The sequence below is a fragment of the Candoia aspera genome, chromosome 2 (genome assembly GCF_035149785.1).
Source record: "Candoia aspera isolate rCanAsp1 chromosome 2, rCanAsp1.hap2, whole genome shotgun sequence".
Lineage (NCBI taxonomy): Eukaryota > Metazoa > Chordata > Lepidosauria > Squamata > Boidae > Candoia > Candoia aspera.
Genome location: NC_086154.1, coordinates 240,200,780 through 240,216,755, shown reverse-complemented (window position 1 = coordinate 240,216,755; position 15,976 = coordinate 240,200,780). Strand labels below are relative to the sequence as shown.

The 15,976-nt window shown below is 37.8% G+C and overlaps 1 protein-coding gene across 3 annotated transcripts in view; it reads left to right on the top strand.

Moving 5' to 3' along the window:
- The window catches only part of RAB3C (RAB3C, member RAS oncogene family), a 134,687-nt gene that overhangs the window by 87,305 nt on the left and 31,406 nt on the right, over positions 1-15,976 (top strand). For 2 of the 3 annotated variants that reach the window (XM_063295632.1, XM_063295631.1), the window contains exons 4-5: positions 10,338-10,462; positions 12,948-13,977. In XM_063295632.1, coding sequence (XP_063151702.1) covers positions 10,338-10,462; positions 12,948-13,135 — 313 coding nt within the window. In that variant the 3' untranslated portion in view covers positions 13,136-13,977. Of the gene's footprint in view, positions 1-10,337; positions 10,463-12,947; positions 13,978-15,976 lie in introns of those variants that run through there. The other variant, XM_063295633.1, reaches the window with a different exon arrangement.

Sequence of the window (15,976 nt, the reverse complement as noted above, 5' to 3'; positions counted from 1 at the left end):
ATCTGAAAATTGAAATTCAAGCTATGTGCAAATTTCCAGTAAATCCACTAAATTTTGTATATTGCTTCTTTCTCACCTGTGGCTGATTCACACATCATACTAAATCATAATTTGCTTAACCAAGGTTTATTTGAAAAACTCAATAGCTAGATGCACACAAACTACTATGCTCGTTTCCACTAGCAACTTGTAGTGTCTCCTAGTGTCATCCAAGCCAACATTTTGCCAACATAACAGCAATCACTTCAACTATGGCGGTGGAAGGCTATAAAGACACTGTAATTCACTAGTTCATTTAAGCTAGAGCCAAACCATTTTAGTTAGAGTGATGTGAGAACCCAGCCTCTGATGTTTCCCTTTCTGAGCCTACTCTCAAATGTAGCAAAAGCCTAGGCTATATTGATCCAAGGGGGTTATGTATGTAATGCCAAAATCATTTCCAGCATATAGTACTGAAAATACTGACCTGGCTTACCACTGGTTGTGTTTCTTGGAATATTTTATTCCTTGGAAAAATAATACCCCATTTTTCCTTCCCCAAATGTCTAGTGAAGTCTAAAAAGAGGCATTAAACATATCTGTCATTAAAACAAGATTCCCTGATTACGGTCTCAACAGCAAAGTGAATGAATTAATGGATGAAAATATAAAGAGCCAAAAATAACAATAAATATGTAAACCTAGGCAGTAAGGGAATCCGAAGTTTGTTTAAAATGAAATTATTTTCAGTTGCACATAGAAAGAGGATGAATCGAATCTCTTTGGGGCAAGGAGTTCCCTATATAAAATGCTGCTGCAGAGAAAGACTTCTTATGCATTGCCACAAATCTTTGTTTGAAAAATTGAGCTCAGATCCCATCCCCAAGGCATTTGCCATTTCAAAAGAGACAGAAAAGAAACAAGAAGGGAAGAGAAGTGAAGACAAGGGTAAATTACAAGTATATCTGGTTACTTTAGCTACACATGTAATCTTAGATGCCATAGCATATTGGTTATGTGCAGGCAAGCTATGGCTCTCCAGATCTTGGATTGTAACTCGCATCATTGCTTACAATGAACTATGCTGGTTGGGACTGATCAGTGTGGAATCCAACAGCATTTGAAGGTGTATAGTTTGCCAACTCCAGAACTAGTAGGAGATCCTAAACATTTCACAGAAAAGATAGGTTGTCATAAGAAAATGGAAAGAAGGAGTCTTTCAAAGGTGTTCTGAAATTCAAAGTCGTATCGGGAACATGAGAACTTGGTCAGCTGAGAGTGATGAAGCTGAATGATCAAAGATGGCCACAGGTCAAGATGTATTGGGATATAACAATGGACAATAGACTGATAAACATGGTCCTTCTAATGTCATAACTAATTAATGCAGACTATATTTTATTTATTCCAGTTTGTGTATGGTCATATTAACTACTACTGGTAACAATTATCTCTGATAACCAAATGTTGGACTCTAGTGTGTTTCTTAAGGTATCTGGAAAGGAGGAAAGCCTTAGCAACTGACAAGAGAAGGTGAAGATTTGCATAATATTTGTGTCTGCTAATTTGTATGATAGGGCAGACTTTGACATATATTCTTTTAGTTATCTTTAGAGGGGATATAGAAGTGGCCACCCCTGTAGTTGTAAAGGAAAATAGTATTCATGTCCTCTTTGCAGTATCTAGCTTATTCTAAGATCTTAGAATATCTTACAGTAAGCTAGATATTTAAAGTTCTGGATATTTTACAAAAAGAAGAAATGGGAGAACAAATAAAATTGGGCAAAAAGTAAAAATAGGAGTCATTAGATATTCTCCCTTTAGAAGCTAAAGCTGCAATCCTATTCATACCATATCTCTCTGGAAACAGATTCCAATTGATCAAGGAACTTACTGCTGAGTAGACTAGGGCTACCACATCTGGGCTGCAAAAATCTACAGAGCCAGCCAGATATGATTGCTGTATAGTGGATTTGTATAATATTGCACCAAATATATGAACATTTCTCTGCATACAATCTTGGTTTCACAGGTAATGTGAAGTCAATGTGTGTTTTAGTGTTTAACTAAAAATATTCATAAGGGACTACCCTTAGATCTAATTCTGCTGTCTTGCCATTGCTGTCCCTGCCTCAATCACAGGAATTTTTCCATCATGAGGAATCAGACAATGCCACTGTTAAGGGAAGAGAGAGATGGCGGTGGGGTGGGGGACCATCAGCAGCAAGAATTCAGTACATTCTATGCCTACTGCGGAAGGCATTTAACCCTCAAAGATAGGCATATTATGAATTTCTGCACCAAATTCTGAAAAAATTCTGATAAAAAAATCCAGGATTATCTGAAAACAACATAAAGTAGGTGTTGTGGTGGACAGCAGCCAGGGGAATTGTGTCCTGAATCTTTTCTGAACGATCCAAATTTCAGTTATCTTCCTGCTGTTGTTTTATTTTGGATGGCAGGGATGAGGTAAGAAATAAATGGGAGGCTCCTCTACTTGCCCAATTAATAGCACACATTTCACTTTAAGAAGTGCAGGAGAAGATGAAAAAAATGGCAGAGTAAGCATTCACCTTTTCTTCTCAGCAGATAGCACATGCAGGTGACATTGACAATAGAAACTTGCTGGTCATATCTTTGTTTTTGGAAAGGACTGATAGAATGAAACTGAAGTCTGTATTCTTTGGCTGTAACTTATTGATGATGAAGCTTTATATTGGATTTACTCTTCATGCTAATTTATGGTTTGCTTAACCATGGGAATGGACTGGGAAGGGTGGGGCCTATTGAGCCATTCTGGGACAAAGTCTTAATCTTAGCAAGAGCAGGTAGACATCAGGCTTACAATCTACTTTGTTTTTCTAGAATTCTAAAATCCTCTTACTGGAATTGAGTACTAAATAGTTTAATATGCATGTTTTTTAAACTCATTCAGAAGAAGGGCTTTGGAGTGGATGGGAGCATGAGTGCAATGTCTCTTTAAAACAATCACATCTTTTTTGTTAGGAGGCCTTGTAAAAGAGGTAGTTGCTTTAATGAGTCACAATGAATTGACTTATTAAAACAGCTATGCTCCTGCATGTTTCAAAGTATTTTAAGACTAATTAACTTTTTTAAAAAATATGCAGAAAAGATGCTGGTTGGGGGATGGGGTGGAGGGGTTGTCAGGCCCAAACAAAGGCTCAGCTTCTTTAGGGAAGCACCAAATGGTTCAGTGAACATGCCCACGCCCCTCTCCAAAGCATCCTTTATAGTTCAGCTCTGCACATCCCCAATTTTTAAAATATAAACAGTCCTCATAAATATTTGCTGGAGGGATTATGTAGGTCCACATATTCTTCTAAGCCTTAGTTTGCTTAACAGTAGTTGATTTAGTAGCTTATTCAGTAAGTCTGAATCAATAAACCTATTGATCTATTCTTCAATAATTTCTGCTGACAGGTTTAGCACAACATGCAAATAATACTTTGTTGTTACTGTCAACAGTTACATATCTTGATTTTAATAATGAACTGAAGTTTTAAATTATTACATTTTTCAACATTCATAAATTTTTTCCCTATATACTTTTCCTACTTTTCTTTTTGTTTTTTTCTTACATTTTTAAACATTTAACATTTTTAAAAAGTACAGTTTGTTAATTATACTATGCTGGTTATTTTCATTAATTAATGCATATTATCTTGATTTTTAAAATGATCTGAAGTTTTAAATTGACATAAATTATTCTAACCTGTAGATCGAAGCGATGCTACTTGGAATTTTTTATTCAATTTTATAATATTTGTAAATCTCTACGCTATTTCCTTTTTGTTTTTCCCATCTTTCCTTCAGCCTTTTTTCCTTGATTATGTTTCTAAATAAGAGAGCCAGTTTGATGTAGTGTTTAAGGTCATGGACTAGATACAGGGAAACTGGAAATTCTCCTTTAGGAATGGAAGCCAGCTGTGTGACTTTGGACCAGTCATTCTCTCTTTTAATTTAATAAAACTTCAAAAAAAGTGCAATATGCTAATTATAGTTTACAAATACTAAGCAAAAACCAAACTATGCTGTGGCTTATGTGGTTTCTGAATCCAGTCATCATTTCATAATTAAGGGTGCCTCTGCCCATTTTTAGTTGAGGTATTTGCTTTTGTTACCTAACCATTCTCTCTCACACACACACATACACATACTCTCACTTACATATAAATCCACTTCTACTTTTCCTCCATTCTGATCTTCTTCATTTCACCAATCCAATGTAGAAAGAGGTCAAGGAAAAAGCATTTTCACTGCTGATATTATAAAATTAGAAATCAGTCTTTCATGCCTAAGGCGAGACTAGAACTCACTCCTGGCTAGAAACCAGGAGACTGTGAGTTCTAGTCCCTCCTTAGGCATGACAGCTGGCTGGGTGACTTTGGGCCAGTCACTCACTCTCAGCCCAACTCACCTCACAGGTTTGTTGTGGGGGGAAAATAGGAGGAGAAAGAGGTATTAGGTATGTTCATCGCCTTTAGTTATTTATAAAAATAATAAAAGCAGATTATTTTTTTTTAAAAAAATCAGAGACCTTGTTTAATTTGCTGCATATCACCCAGAAATCTATCAGTAATTTCTGATCAGCCTGTCCAGAATATAAGACATCAGCCTTGCTTATTAATTCCATATATATGGAAGAGGGAGAACACTACTCCATGATGAGGAAAAAATCTCTGAATATTCCCAGGGGCATACCCCTTATTTTTATTTAAGTATTACTTTTGAAAACTTTTTGCTATGACTTACTCTGATTGAATTTAGTCTAACCATTTATTGCCATAGCTCAGTGTCCACTACCGTTCTTCGGATATCTAATGGGGGTGTTATCCTCTTAGAGAGCTGAAATGCAGTTTGTGAGGTTGTGAGCCACCGTAGAGGATAAACCCATAAAATTGGTCAATTTGGTAGCCTAATTAGGCAAGTTGCATGAACCCAGCTATTTAGCTCCTATTTTCTATTTGAGGCACATTTCAGCCTGGATTATATTTAGTCTGCCTTTGTTGTTCAGAAAGTTATCCAGGACCTGCCCTTTCATGTAGAGTACCATTGGTGGTTCTTATGTGAAATGTTGATATAGTGTCAATTGTACACAAACATATTGCAGATCTGAAAGAAAAGCTGCATCTCTCTTACTTTTTCCTGTCCTCTTAGCACATTATGAAGTTGGATTGGCCTTACCATGAAGCAAAGCCAACTTGGTTCCAGACTGTATATGTCAGGGTTTCTCAACAAGGGTTCTGTGGAACCCTCGGGTTCTGCGAGAGGTCACTAGGGGTTCCCTGGGAGATCACAATTTATTTAAAAAATTATTTCAATTCAGACAACTTCACATTAAAGAGGTAAGTTTCATTATTTTGAGTTTAAGAATGCACATATACAGGCTACACAGGAAACAAATATAATAATTTTGTAACTTCTGGCCTATATTTGAGCCTCAAGGTGCAGGGATTCCCTGAGGCCTGAAAAATATTTCAAGGGTTCCTCCAGGGTCAAAAGGTTGAGAAAGGCTGGTCTATGTGTAAGTGGAGACAGAGTGGGAGGGGAGAGGCTCCCGTGGGACCCAGAGTGTGGGAAACTGTGTCTGCTCTGGTGAGTATGTATTTTCTCTGCTCAGAAATGGTGAAGTGCCACGCTGGAGGACAGAGACCCCAAGAGATGTAGCAGGCAGGCAGGAGAGCAGGTGACCAGGAATAAGAGAACAATGTTTAATCATTATGCTGTTTTTACTTAATTGTATTTCATGATAATTAGTTTAATTGGTTTCTCTTACAAACTCAAGAACAATGCAGGTATAATTACTGTATTTCATTTTTTAGTCTATTTTTATAAAAAAAACAACAGCATTTACCTAATCAACCAAGATTTTTCATATAACTGAATATGGTACACGAGTGTCTCTTTGCAAGCAAACTTAAGTTTCCATAAAAGGTCTCCTGAACTCTGGATCTTTAATTTGTACTGTATTCAACTCCACTGTCTCATGGCACCTTCTGCTGCTTAATGTGTCATTACCATAGAGAAAGCATTTCCAAGTAGAATAAGAAAGAAGCAAAGTCTCTGAAGGCAAGCCTAGACATTACGTGCAGGGGCTGAAGCATTACTCTTTTTGTGGTGTCAAATAAGGTTTTAAAATATTTCTTTGGGAGCTCCTTGACAAGATCCAGAAAATAAATTCTGCTGAAGCCCAGACAGCAGAACTGATTGGAATTTGCTAGTGTCTGTCTCTTTCAAATCAAAATTCTACAGACCAATTATATTGGTGGTCTATAAACCTAAGGAAGGAAGGAGGGAAAGATACTGCAGTGAAGGTCAATGAATATTTGCCAATCATCTCCACCAAAGAAAGAGATGGGAGAAAATTGGCATCTGTGCCATTGATCTTGAATGCACATAAGTCCACGTTCAGACAGTTACATTTATATGCAGAATAATAAAACTGAACTGAAAATATAAGAAATTAGATACATAAAAAACACTTCAAATTCTGTTGTATTTGCAAGTGGTCTTTCATGAACATTGGTTTTCTTTCCCTCACAAACATTTTTTTCTCCCTTTCAACTCTAATCTTTGATGATGAGGCACTCTGTGCATTTATAGTAGAACCCTTAAAAGCTGGTAATTTTAATGACAGGTAACCCTGCAGGGAAAAGATTAAAATGAACCGACTGCCTACCATGAACCACAAAATCACTTTTCACAGCTGGACGTAGCATACGCCGTTGTGCCTGGCACACAAAATCTCAATTAACATGCATTGCTGTAATATCCCATGGTGGCAAACTTGTTAGGCCATTTTCATATGTCTCCTCCTTTGGTCTTTATGACACTGGTCAGCATAACTAGAACATGAGCTTACAATTATATGCATGGCAAGAAATGCTGTTGGCTTTGGTGTAACTGGGTATGCATATGTTTATATTTCTGGCAAGAAAAAAAAGTCTGTGTAGATGGGAAGGATGGGAGAGAAGTTCATTGAGTTCCCAATTTACATTTCCCAAACACAGATATGAATAGGAATACAGTTATGTGCTGAAATCGAAATTGTCTTAGGGAAAATCACTTGCAAAAATGTGCATGTAGGAAAAAATATACAAGAAGAAAGAGCAACTTATTCAATAGTGCTATTGTAAAGGACTTTAGTTTTGAAAAAACTTGGAGGAGGGAAGGCACTTCATTCTCAACAAGAGGCTAGAGATTATTTATTTATTTATTTATTTATTTATTTTATTTTATAAATTTATTCACTGCCCATCTCTCCCCTACGGGAGGACTCTGGGCGGCTTACAATAAAACAGGATTAAAATTCAAAACCATTACAATACAAAATGCAGTAAAAATACAAATATAATAAAATCTATATGGCGAAAAGGTCTTAATCAGGCCTTGAGTGTAATAGGCCCCTCAGAATCCAAGCCTGCAGATAAAACCAGACATTATGTCTGCACTGGCCCAAGTTCATTCTGACCTGAGCACTGCTCCATTTCTAGGGTGATCTGGTGCTGACAGGGCAGCCACAGTGCCAGAAGGAAGACTGAAAAATAATGACGTCCCTAGCTATTGATTGTGGCTGGCCAGGTGTTGATTTAAATGTTCTTGAGTCAATCAGTCAATCAATCAATCTATCTATAAGGGAAACTCAACCCAGCACCTGAGAATTCTGTCTAAATAGCCCTGTCCAACCCCTCCTGAGCAAAAAGAAAAAAAAAATCTCCCTCAGTGTTGATAGAGGCAGAATTGTTTTTCAGAAATGGAGAAAGGATTTGGCCAGTCCTAACCATTTCATTACCAGCTTGTGTGGCATAGCACAAATATCTCAGAGTCCTGCTGGATTGGAGAGACATATAAGTCCAGTAAATACATGCAATAAATATCTTTTCAGCACCAGTTGGCCATAGTTATGCATGTCTATTTAAAGATGGCTTGGGATTCTTTTTAGTGGGATGGCTGTCTTCAAACTGGTCTGCAGAAATTCACCCATGTGGATGCATACATGAATCTGTTCTTCATAAAATGTACTTTTCATATTCAATGGCTCTGTTCATAATGAAATGTCTTCATCTGGTAAGAGTTCTGCATGTGACCTAGTATAAACAGGACTAATTTGAAACAGGAGATGTCCTAATTTAATTTTCTTGGAACATCACCTCATGCTGAAAACAAACACAGCCAAAAAAAGAATTCACAATTTCCAAAGAAACAAGGAGTGAGATGTTCTATAGTGCTATTATTGCACAAATTTTAATTTAATTTTGATTTTTTTTAAAATGTTCACCTCAGGTAAGGAACAAAGAAAATCAAGAGAACTAAATAATCTAAAAATTACAAATATGCCAGTGTTACAGAAATTAATACTCTGAACAAATCTATTCCTCTGGTTTCTCAGAAAATTAGTTCTTCTCTGAAATATATTTCTATTTTCTACCTCATTCTTATCTTTATTTAAAAGTAGTTCAGAAGGTTCTTATGGCAGTTTTGAACTTGGGTGGTTGTTACAAACAGGCAGAGGAGGCAGTGATACATTATTCTTTTCTTTTTCTATTATACATCTTTCCATTTCTGTGCAGTCTCTCTGATTACCTGTAATACTAATCTGAAAAAGGGCCACTAGAAGAGTTCTCTCGTAATGTCTTCCCTTGGGATCTAATCATAGCATAGCAAGCCAGAGAGGTTGCACAGCTTTAAGAGATGATTGTACTATGAAATGCAGGATACTCACAACATCCCCCCATATCTCCAACCATGGTAGCATTTTAATATATATTTTTTCTTTGAAAAATAGTCCAAAATCAATGTGTATTTTTCCAAGAGACTGAGATAATTTGAGAAAGAAACTGAAGAAATATTTGGCACAATAACTAAGCCAGCAGAGAAGTCTTGTAAAATTAGCACTGATATTAATTTTATCTATCTGCAAGCATACAACTGGTAGAATTTAGAGAATTTAGAATTCATCCATTTGTAGCCCTCCTGATGATAGAAGAAGGTTGAGATTGTGATGTGGGCCATCTAAACCAGGGGTGGAACAGTTGAGGGGATAGGAATGTACCTTAACCTCCCAACCTTCCAGAGAGCTACAGGAGGCCATGTGGAAATGTGGTGACATCCTTAGCAGGGACAGGAAGAACATTTTTGGACCAGTTAGTTTGCTTTTGCTGGAAGTAAGAGTAGGAAGCAAATCCCTGCTGAAATTTGGCCATGTTGCATCATATTTTGCTCATAAAATGTGTGGATGACCCAAAACGGGGGTGGGGGTGGGGGTGGAGGGGATTGCTAACATCCCAGAAAACAGATTCAAGATTTTAAAGATCTTAAAGACATTGGGTCCTCTCCAATAAAATGTTGTTCAGTGGTGAGAAATGTAAGGTTCTACACTTAAGCAGGAAAAACTAGATGCACAGAGAGAAGGTAGGCTGTACCTGGCTTAGCAGTAATACTTCTGAGAGGGGTCTGGGTGTCTTGGTAGACCACAGACTAAGCTTGAGCCAGCAATGTATTGCAGGAGCCAAAAGGGACAATGCAGTTTGGGCTGCATTAATAGAGGTATAGTGTCAGGATCACAGGGAATGATAGTCCCTAGTAAGGGGCTTGCAGGCTAAATCCTACCCAGTCCCTTTAACAGTTAAACAGTTAAACAGTTAAAAGGACTGGGTATGTAAAGGAGAGAAAGGCTATGGAGATACTTCATAGCACTCTTTCAATATTTTAAGGGCTATCACAGGGAAGAAGATGTGGGTTTATTCTCCATAGCACCTGAGGTTAAAAAAAGAACCAGAGCGTGAAAACTTCACTCAGGGAGATCCCAACTCAAGAAGGAATTTCCTGACCCTGAGAACTACTAAGCCATGAAGGACCTGCCTCCTGGAGTTGTGGGTGCTCCATCACTGGGGGTTTTCAAACAAAGTTTGGAGACCCATTTGTCTGGGAGGGTATGAGGATTCCTGCTCTGGGCAGGGATTGGACTATGGTTCTGTGATTTTCTGCCATAAAATGGTTGTACCTAATTACTCAAATTCTCAAGACAAATTCGGTACCATTTACTATGAATGAAAGATGTGAGTTTTCAGGCTGACATGCATGACTCAGATGAGCCTCAGCCAGAGATAATTTTGAAGGGCTGGCCCAAGTTCTTTGGGAGCCTCACTTAGGAAATCCAACTGGAACTTACTCATCTGTTAATATAAGCACATACAAAATTGTTTACGTACTGTTGTTCTTCTATGAAAAATAAAAACTGCATTTTGTTCTTGTCCAACTCTGTATAAAGGTAGGACCAGTCTTGTAAACTTGCTGATCCATTGATGGATTTGCTTTTTTTCTCTGTCTTTTATAAGGTCAACCCAAATAAAAACTTACTCTTGGGACAATGCCCAGGTTATTTTGGTCGGCAATAAATGTGACATGGAAGAAGAACGTGTAATCTCTGCTGACAGAGGCAAACATTTAGCAGAGCAACTTGGTAAGAAAAGACTTGACAACAGGGAATTCTGCAAACCATTCTGGAGTTGCCCGTCCTATGTGCCCCTCCACATTTGCCTGAATGGAACTTCTGAAAGGGGTTTATATGTGTATAGCGTAATGTGTCTAGTTCTCTTGATTGTTAACAAAATAAAATGAACTGAAAGAATATATGACATGTAAGGAAAAATGGCTGTCAGGTCAATTAGCAAACACAACCTTCCAGTATATATGAAGTTAGTGACTTGAGATCAGAATGATTCTGACTTTGTATGCCATGCTATGCTGCTATTTTCCAAAAGGAATACAACCTATAGTAAAAATGCCAGATAAAAAGATATTGAGTGACTGAGGCAAAATTCTACATAGTTGGGTGTGGATGATTTGAAGTATTTTCTTCTCCCATAAATAGCTGCCTGGTACGTAGTCTTCATCAGAACTTTTCTATGTGACCCATTGAACAAGTATAGTAGAGGAAGGTTCTCAATATAGATTTGTATCCTTCATCTAAGGGAGGGTGATAGCATAAGTGGTGGAACTTGTGTTCTTTTCCCCATTCTTCCCAGTGGATTTTAATTACAGAGGGGATGATAATGCCTGAATGCCACCTCTTGCCCCTTATTCTGACCAACATCTGTTTAACAAAAGAGCTGTATTCAACCTCCATCCGTATTTCTTTGAGAGAAAGGGAGGTTCCAGGGCCTCTGAAGATGATGTTGATCTGCCCACTCCTCAAGAAGTCCAGCCTGGATTCAGTGGAAATGAACAACTGCCATCATATCTCCAACCTCTCCTTCTTGGGAAAGGTGGTAGAGAAAGTGATGTGGCTATAATTACTGAGGACTCTGGAGGATACAGATGTTCTTAACTGCCCAGAGTCCAGCTGGAGTGAAGTGGTGCACATGTGTAGTATAATATACAGTATATAGGTAGTCCTTGTTTAGCAACTGTTCTCAGTTACAACGGTGATGAAAAAGTAACTTTACAACCAGTCCTCGCATTTATGACCTTTGCAGGTCTGTAAAGCAAAGGAAAAGTGAAGTAAGATCATAAGCACAGTCATGGTTTCACTTAGTGACCGCTTCACTTAACAACCAAGTTGCTGGTCCCAGTTGTGGTTGCCAATCTTGCAACTGCGTGTGTCTGTGTGTTTAAAAGTATCCAGAATAAAATTCACGATAGTAAAAAGTAAAAGTATTAGCTTTAAAAAATCAAATCCAAAATCCATATTAGATTACAATCTAATTTGAAAGATGGAAATGTATTCCCATATTGCAACTAAGGAGTTATTAAATGCAGATTCCTCTCTCTGGTGAATGAAGGGTTTGTCTTCCTTAAGAATGCCTGTGGCTGAGTGGCTTTTGAGATGGTTGCTTGCAGACCATTGAGGAATCCCAGGGCTGAAGGCTTGTCTGGAAAAAAACATCTGGGAAGAAGGCATTAAAAAATCACTTCCATAACACTGACAAGAAAACTATAGGGTTGTGTCCATGTGATCACTAGGAGTCATGTTTAACTAAAAAGTGTCTTTATGTTAGTGCTTCCCTCGCTGGAAATCAGATCATCCTGAATCTCTGGAACCACATTCCCCTTAGTCTTAGCTTTTTGCTTTGTCTAGCGTCTTGCCAGATGAATAACTGTAGAGAACTCAAAAACATGCATACTTAACTCTTGCAACCCTTGATTTCATCTAATAAAGATATTTATTCCTTAATGGAGAGCCAGGTTGGTGTAGTGGTTAAGGTACCAGGCTAGAAACCGGGAGACCATGAGTTCTAGCTGCCTAAGGCATGAAGCCAGCTGATTGACCTTGGGCCAGTCACACTCTCTCAGCCCTAGGAAGGAGGCAATGGCAAACCACTTCCAAAATCTTCCCAAAAAAACTGCAAGGACTAGTCCAGGCAGTTGCCAGGAGTTAACAAAATCCCTAAAGGGTCTGTGCAGAACTTTAGATTTGAAGGAGAAAAGTGCTCTGGTACCCATGTGGATATGGATGTAACACCTATCAGTGCCTCTGCACATTAACTACATCTTCACTCAAGATTATGCAAAGCCAACTGCACAATCCTGGGGAAAGACACAGCTCTTATAAAGAGCTGCTAGCAGGTGATACATGATTTCAGTTCTGAAGCACTTTTTTCCCCCTTCAAATCTGGAGCATTGTCCTATCCTCTAATATGGATTTTGGAATTCATGACAATATAATCTAGATGCACTCCATGGTTAGCTCCATACTTTCCCACAAAGATCTGAACTCCATCCGAAATTGCTGGAGCTGGCTTCTTTCCTCCAGTCTTGTGGGAAACAAGACAATACAGCCATCATTGTATTAGCTAGTATGGTATGCCAATATTTACCTTATCGATTTCCTTAGTTTTTCCCTTTTGTTACCCCTTTCAGCTGTCTTCTATAAACCTTGTCCAAAAGAGAGATGATACCAGAAGATAATGTTTGATGACATCAGTGTTTTTGGTCTGTTTTACTAGGTTTTGAGTTCTTTGAGACAAGTGCCAAGGATAACATCAACGTCAAGCAGACTTTTGAACAGCTTGTGGATATCATCTGCGACAAAATGTCTGAAAGTCTGGAGACAGATCCTGCTATTGCTGCTGGTAAACAGAACACGAGACTAAGGGACACCCCTCAACCACAGCAACCCAACTGTGGCTGTTAATAACATCATTGTCAACCAAGGCAACTCCAGTGTGTTCTTTGGCCAATAGAGTATTTACATAGGTCTATATGCCTTTATTTATAATGTCTTACTGGTTCATTTCAGGGGAGGACATCTCTTCTTTAATGTCCAATGCTGGTAAAAGATGTAATCAGAGTTACAGATGTGAAAAGAAAGGACATTCCAGTTTCTCTGCATTTGGCCTCAATGCCTAGATGGCTGCTTGTCTTCTTTGTGGTCTTTCCCTTTCTTCCTTCTAAATCTATCGCTGCTTCAGCTGGTGCTGTGACCTCAGTCACAAATTTTGTCTGGTTTTTACTCTTCTGTCATCAAGTTTTAGTTATTGCTATTTATTCTAGAGCAATGACCCAGTAGTTCAGAAATATGACTCTTATTGCTCAGCATTCTGGATCAGTGTAAAAACTGCTGAAAAGTAGCAATGTGATCCTACAAGAGTAGCTATGCCATCTAGGTAACTGCCAGGAGCTGAGTTCTCAAGAGTGGCTCCATGTGGCAGGTGACTGGGGACTTTTAGAGAAACGATATTGTCTCCCCAAATAATTGCAAGCATGGCAGGCTCTCATTTTCATTATAAGTGAGGTCTCCTGTTCAGAGCCAAGTTACACAATTTCAGAAATAGCTCTGCAGAATCTTGTTGCCTGCCCACTTCTAATTTTCTGATAATCAGCACTGATTGTTTGGCAAGGTCCCACCCATCATTTAGACCAGAATTTGTGCATACAGTCCTTCTAAAGCCTTAGATGCAACTCCCAGAGTCCCTCCAAAAATTTCCGCCATATTGTGATTCTTAATGTAACTGAATGAGAAAATTATTAAATACTGTACACTGCTTGCATGTCATTTTATTACACTTCAGTTAAAATGAGATCAAATGTAATTTTTGTTCTAGCTGCCCATTTCTTTGCTCTGGTCACCAATTCATTGTAGCACACCACAGAATCCCAGGTAAAATGGACTCTTAGCCAATACTATTGCACAGTCCTTATTTAGATCACATTTAAGCAAAGTTTAATTCAGCTTCATTAAAAAAATGTATATTCTGTACTTATCACATTGAGAGGATTGTTAAGAAGGACAGAGGGACTGGAGGAGGCCTGTATGGAATAGATAAAAACCAGTTCGAATTGTCAGTGTGATTCAGAAAGTTGATCCAATTTTATTCCAATGCTCAAATCAAATAAATTACATATATTCAAGTTGAATTTTCGAATCCATTTGGAAAAAGCTTCCAAATCATCTAAAGGATTTAGAAACTTCCTGTCTGATTCAACTAGTAGAACTGACTGTCCTGCTTAATTTGGAAAATCAGTTTAACTCAGACATTCAAATGTGAATAATAAAATGTAACGGGTTATTTTTCCCCATGGTACCTCTGTAACTAGAGAAAAGGAGATAGCAAGATTCCATCTGCTGACATCTGGATCCTTACAGTAACCAAGGAGACCCCCAAAGTTGCAAAAACTCTTGTGAGATTTCAGTATTCTCGCATATCATCTCAGGGGATTTGATTTGGGGCATTTAAAAAGAAACAGGCACCCACACTATCATATGAAATTGCACGATGGCACCTGACATCTAGAGAGCAGGTGCTGCCCCCTACTTGCACTATACAAAATAACTTAAGATTTCCAATACAGTTTGTATGTTTGTTGTCATACCAATCACAGACATACTGTATAAAATTAATGCAGTCATTCTTTAAAGGGCGCAGCAAGTTCATTAAAAAATACCTTTACAAGTATATATAATACATGAGTGATGAAAAGCTGCAGATAATAGATATAAATAGCATCAACACATATGGAATATAATAAGAAGAAAGTGATTTAGATGTGATTTCATATCAGTTTTATATACATGGGACCTGTGATCTTTAAAGTACATTGTTTATATTACCCCCATGGAAAATACTTGATTGTGAAAGAGTAGATCATTGAACCTTTTAGTTTGATAGAAGTACAAACAGAAGTTACTGGCATGGTGATCCTGAAGATATCTGCAGTGATCCTACGTTACAGTAGATTGTGCATGTCATGTCCCATTGCCACAGCATCTGTCCCACTGGCTTAGATTAGCAGCTCCAACATTTCCTTTTTTCCTTTATGTTGGCCACTATATGGTCAAAACACATTCTGAGGGCCACCACATAGAAACAAGAGTCAGCAATGTAGCACCTGTGACCATTCTGTGTCCATGGAACTCTTATGTGTTTAAGGACCACCCTTATAATTTTTATGGGATACATTTATTCTAAAAGAGGATTACTGTGGAGACCCTTCTATTGAAGAATTACATTTCCGATTCCTAAAATGGATACTAGATTTAAATGCTATTTGTCAAGGGACAGTTATTTTTTTGTTCTTATAAAAATTTGTCTTCCCTTTCTGTTGCCACTTTCATTAATATCATCAGGAGCTGTATGAAAGGTTTTGTCTGAATCATTAGTTTTTAGTGATAATTTGACCCTGGACTGTGATTGATTATTTTCTTGTAACTTTTAAGGAGATTATCCAAATGTGGATGGTTTCTGATTACTATGATTATTAACGACAACATTAGTAGCAACAAGATATTCAACAATCACAAAAAATAGACTATATCAAATATGAAATGTCTGGATGAATTTACCAGGGCAATATGCCAAATATTTTAATTATAGTCCCCTGTGCCAAGATATTTACTTCACACTATGTTAATTAGTTCCCTTTCTATCAATAGGAAGCAATTTTATCTCATTGTGCAGTGTTCCTTTTTCACTACTGTATTGGGTCAAAAGCCTTCAGATTAGTGTGACTCCCAAATAAATATTAGATGTTTGTT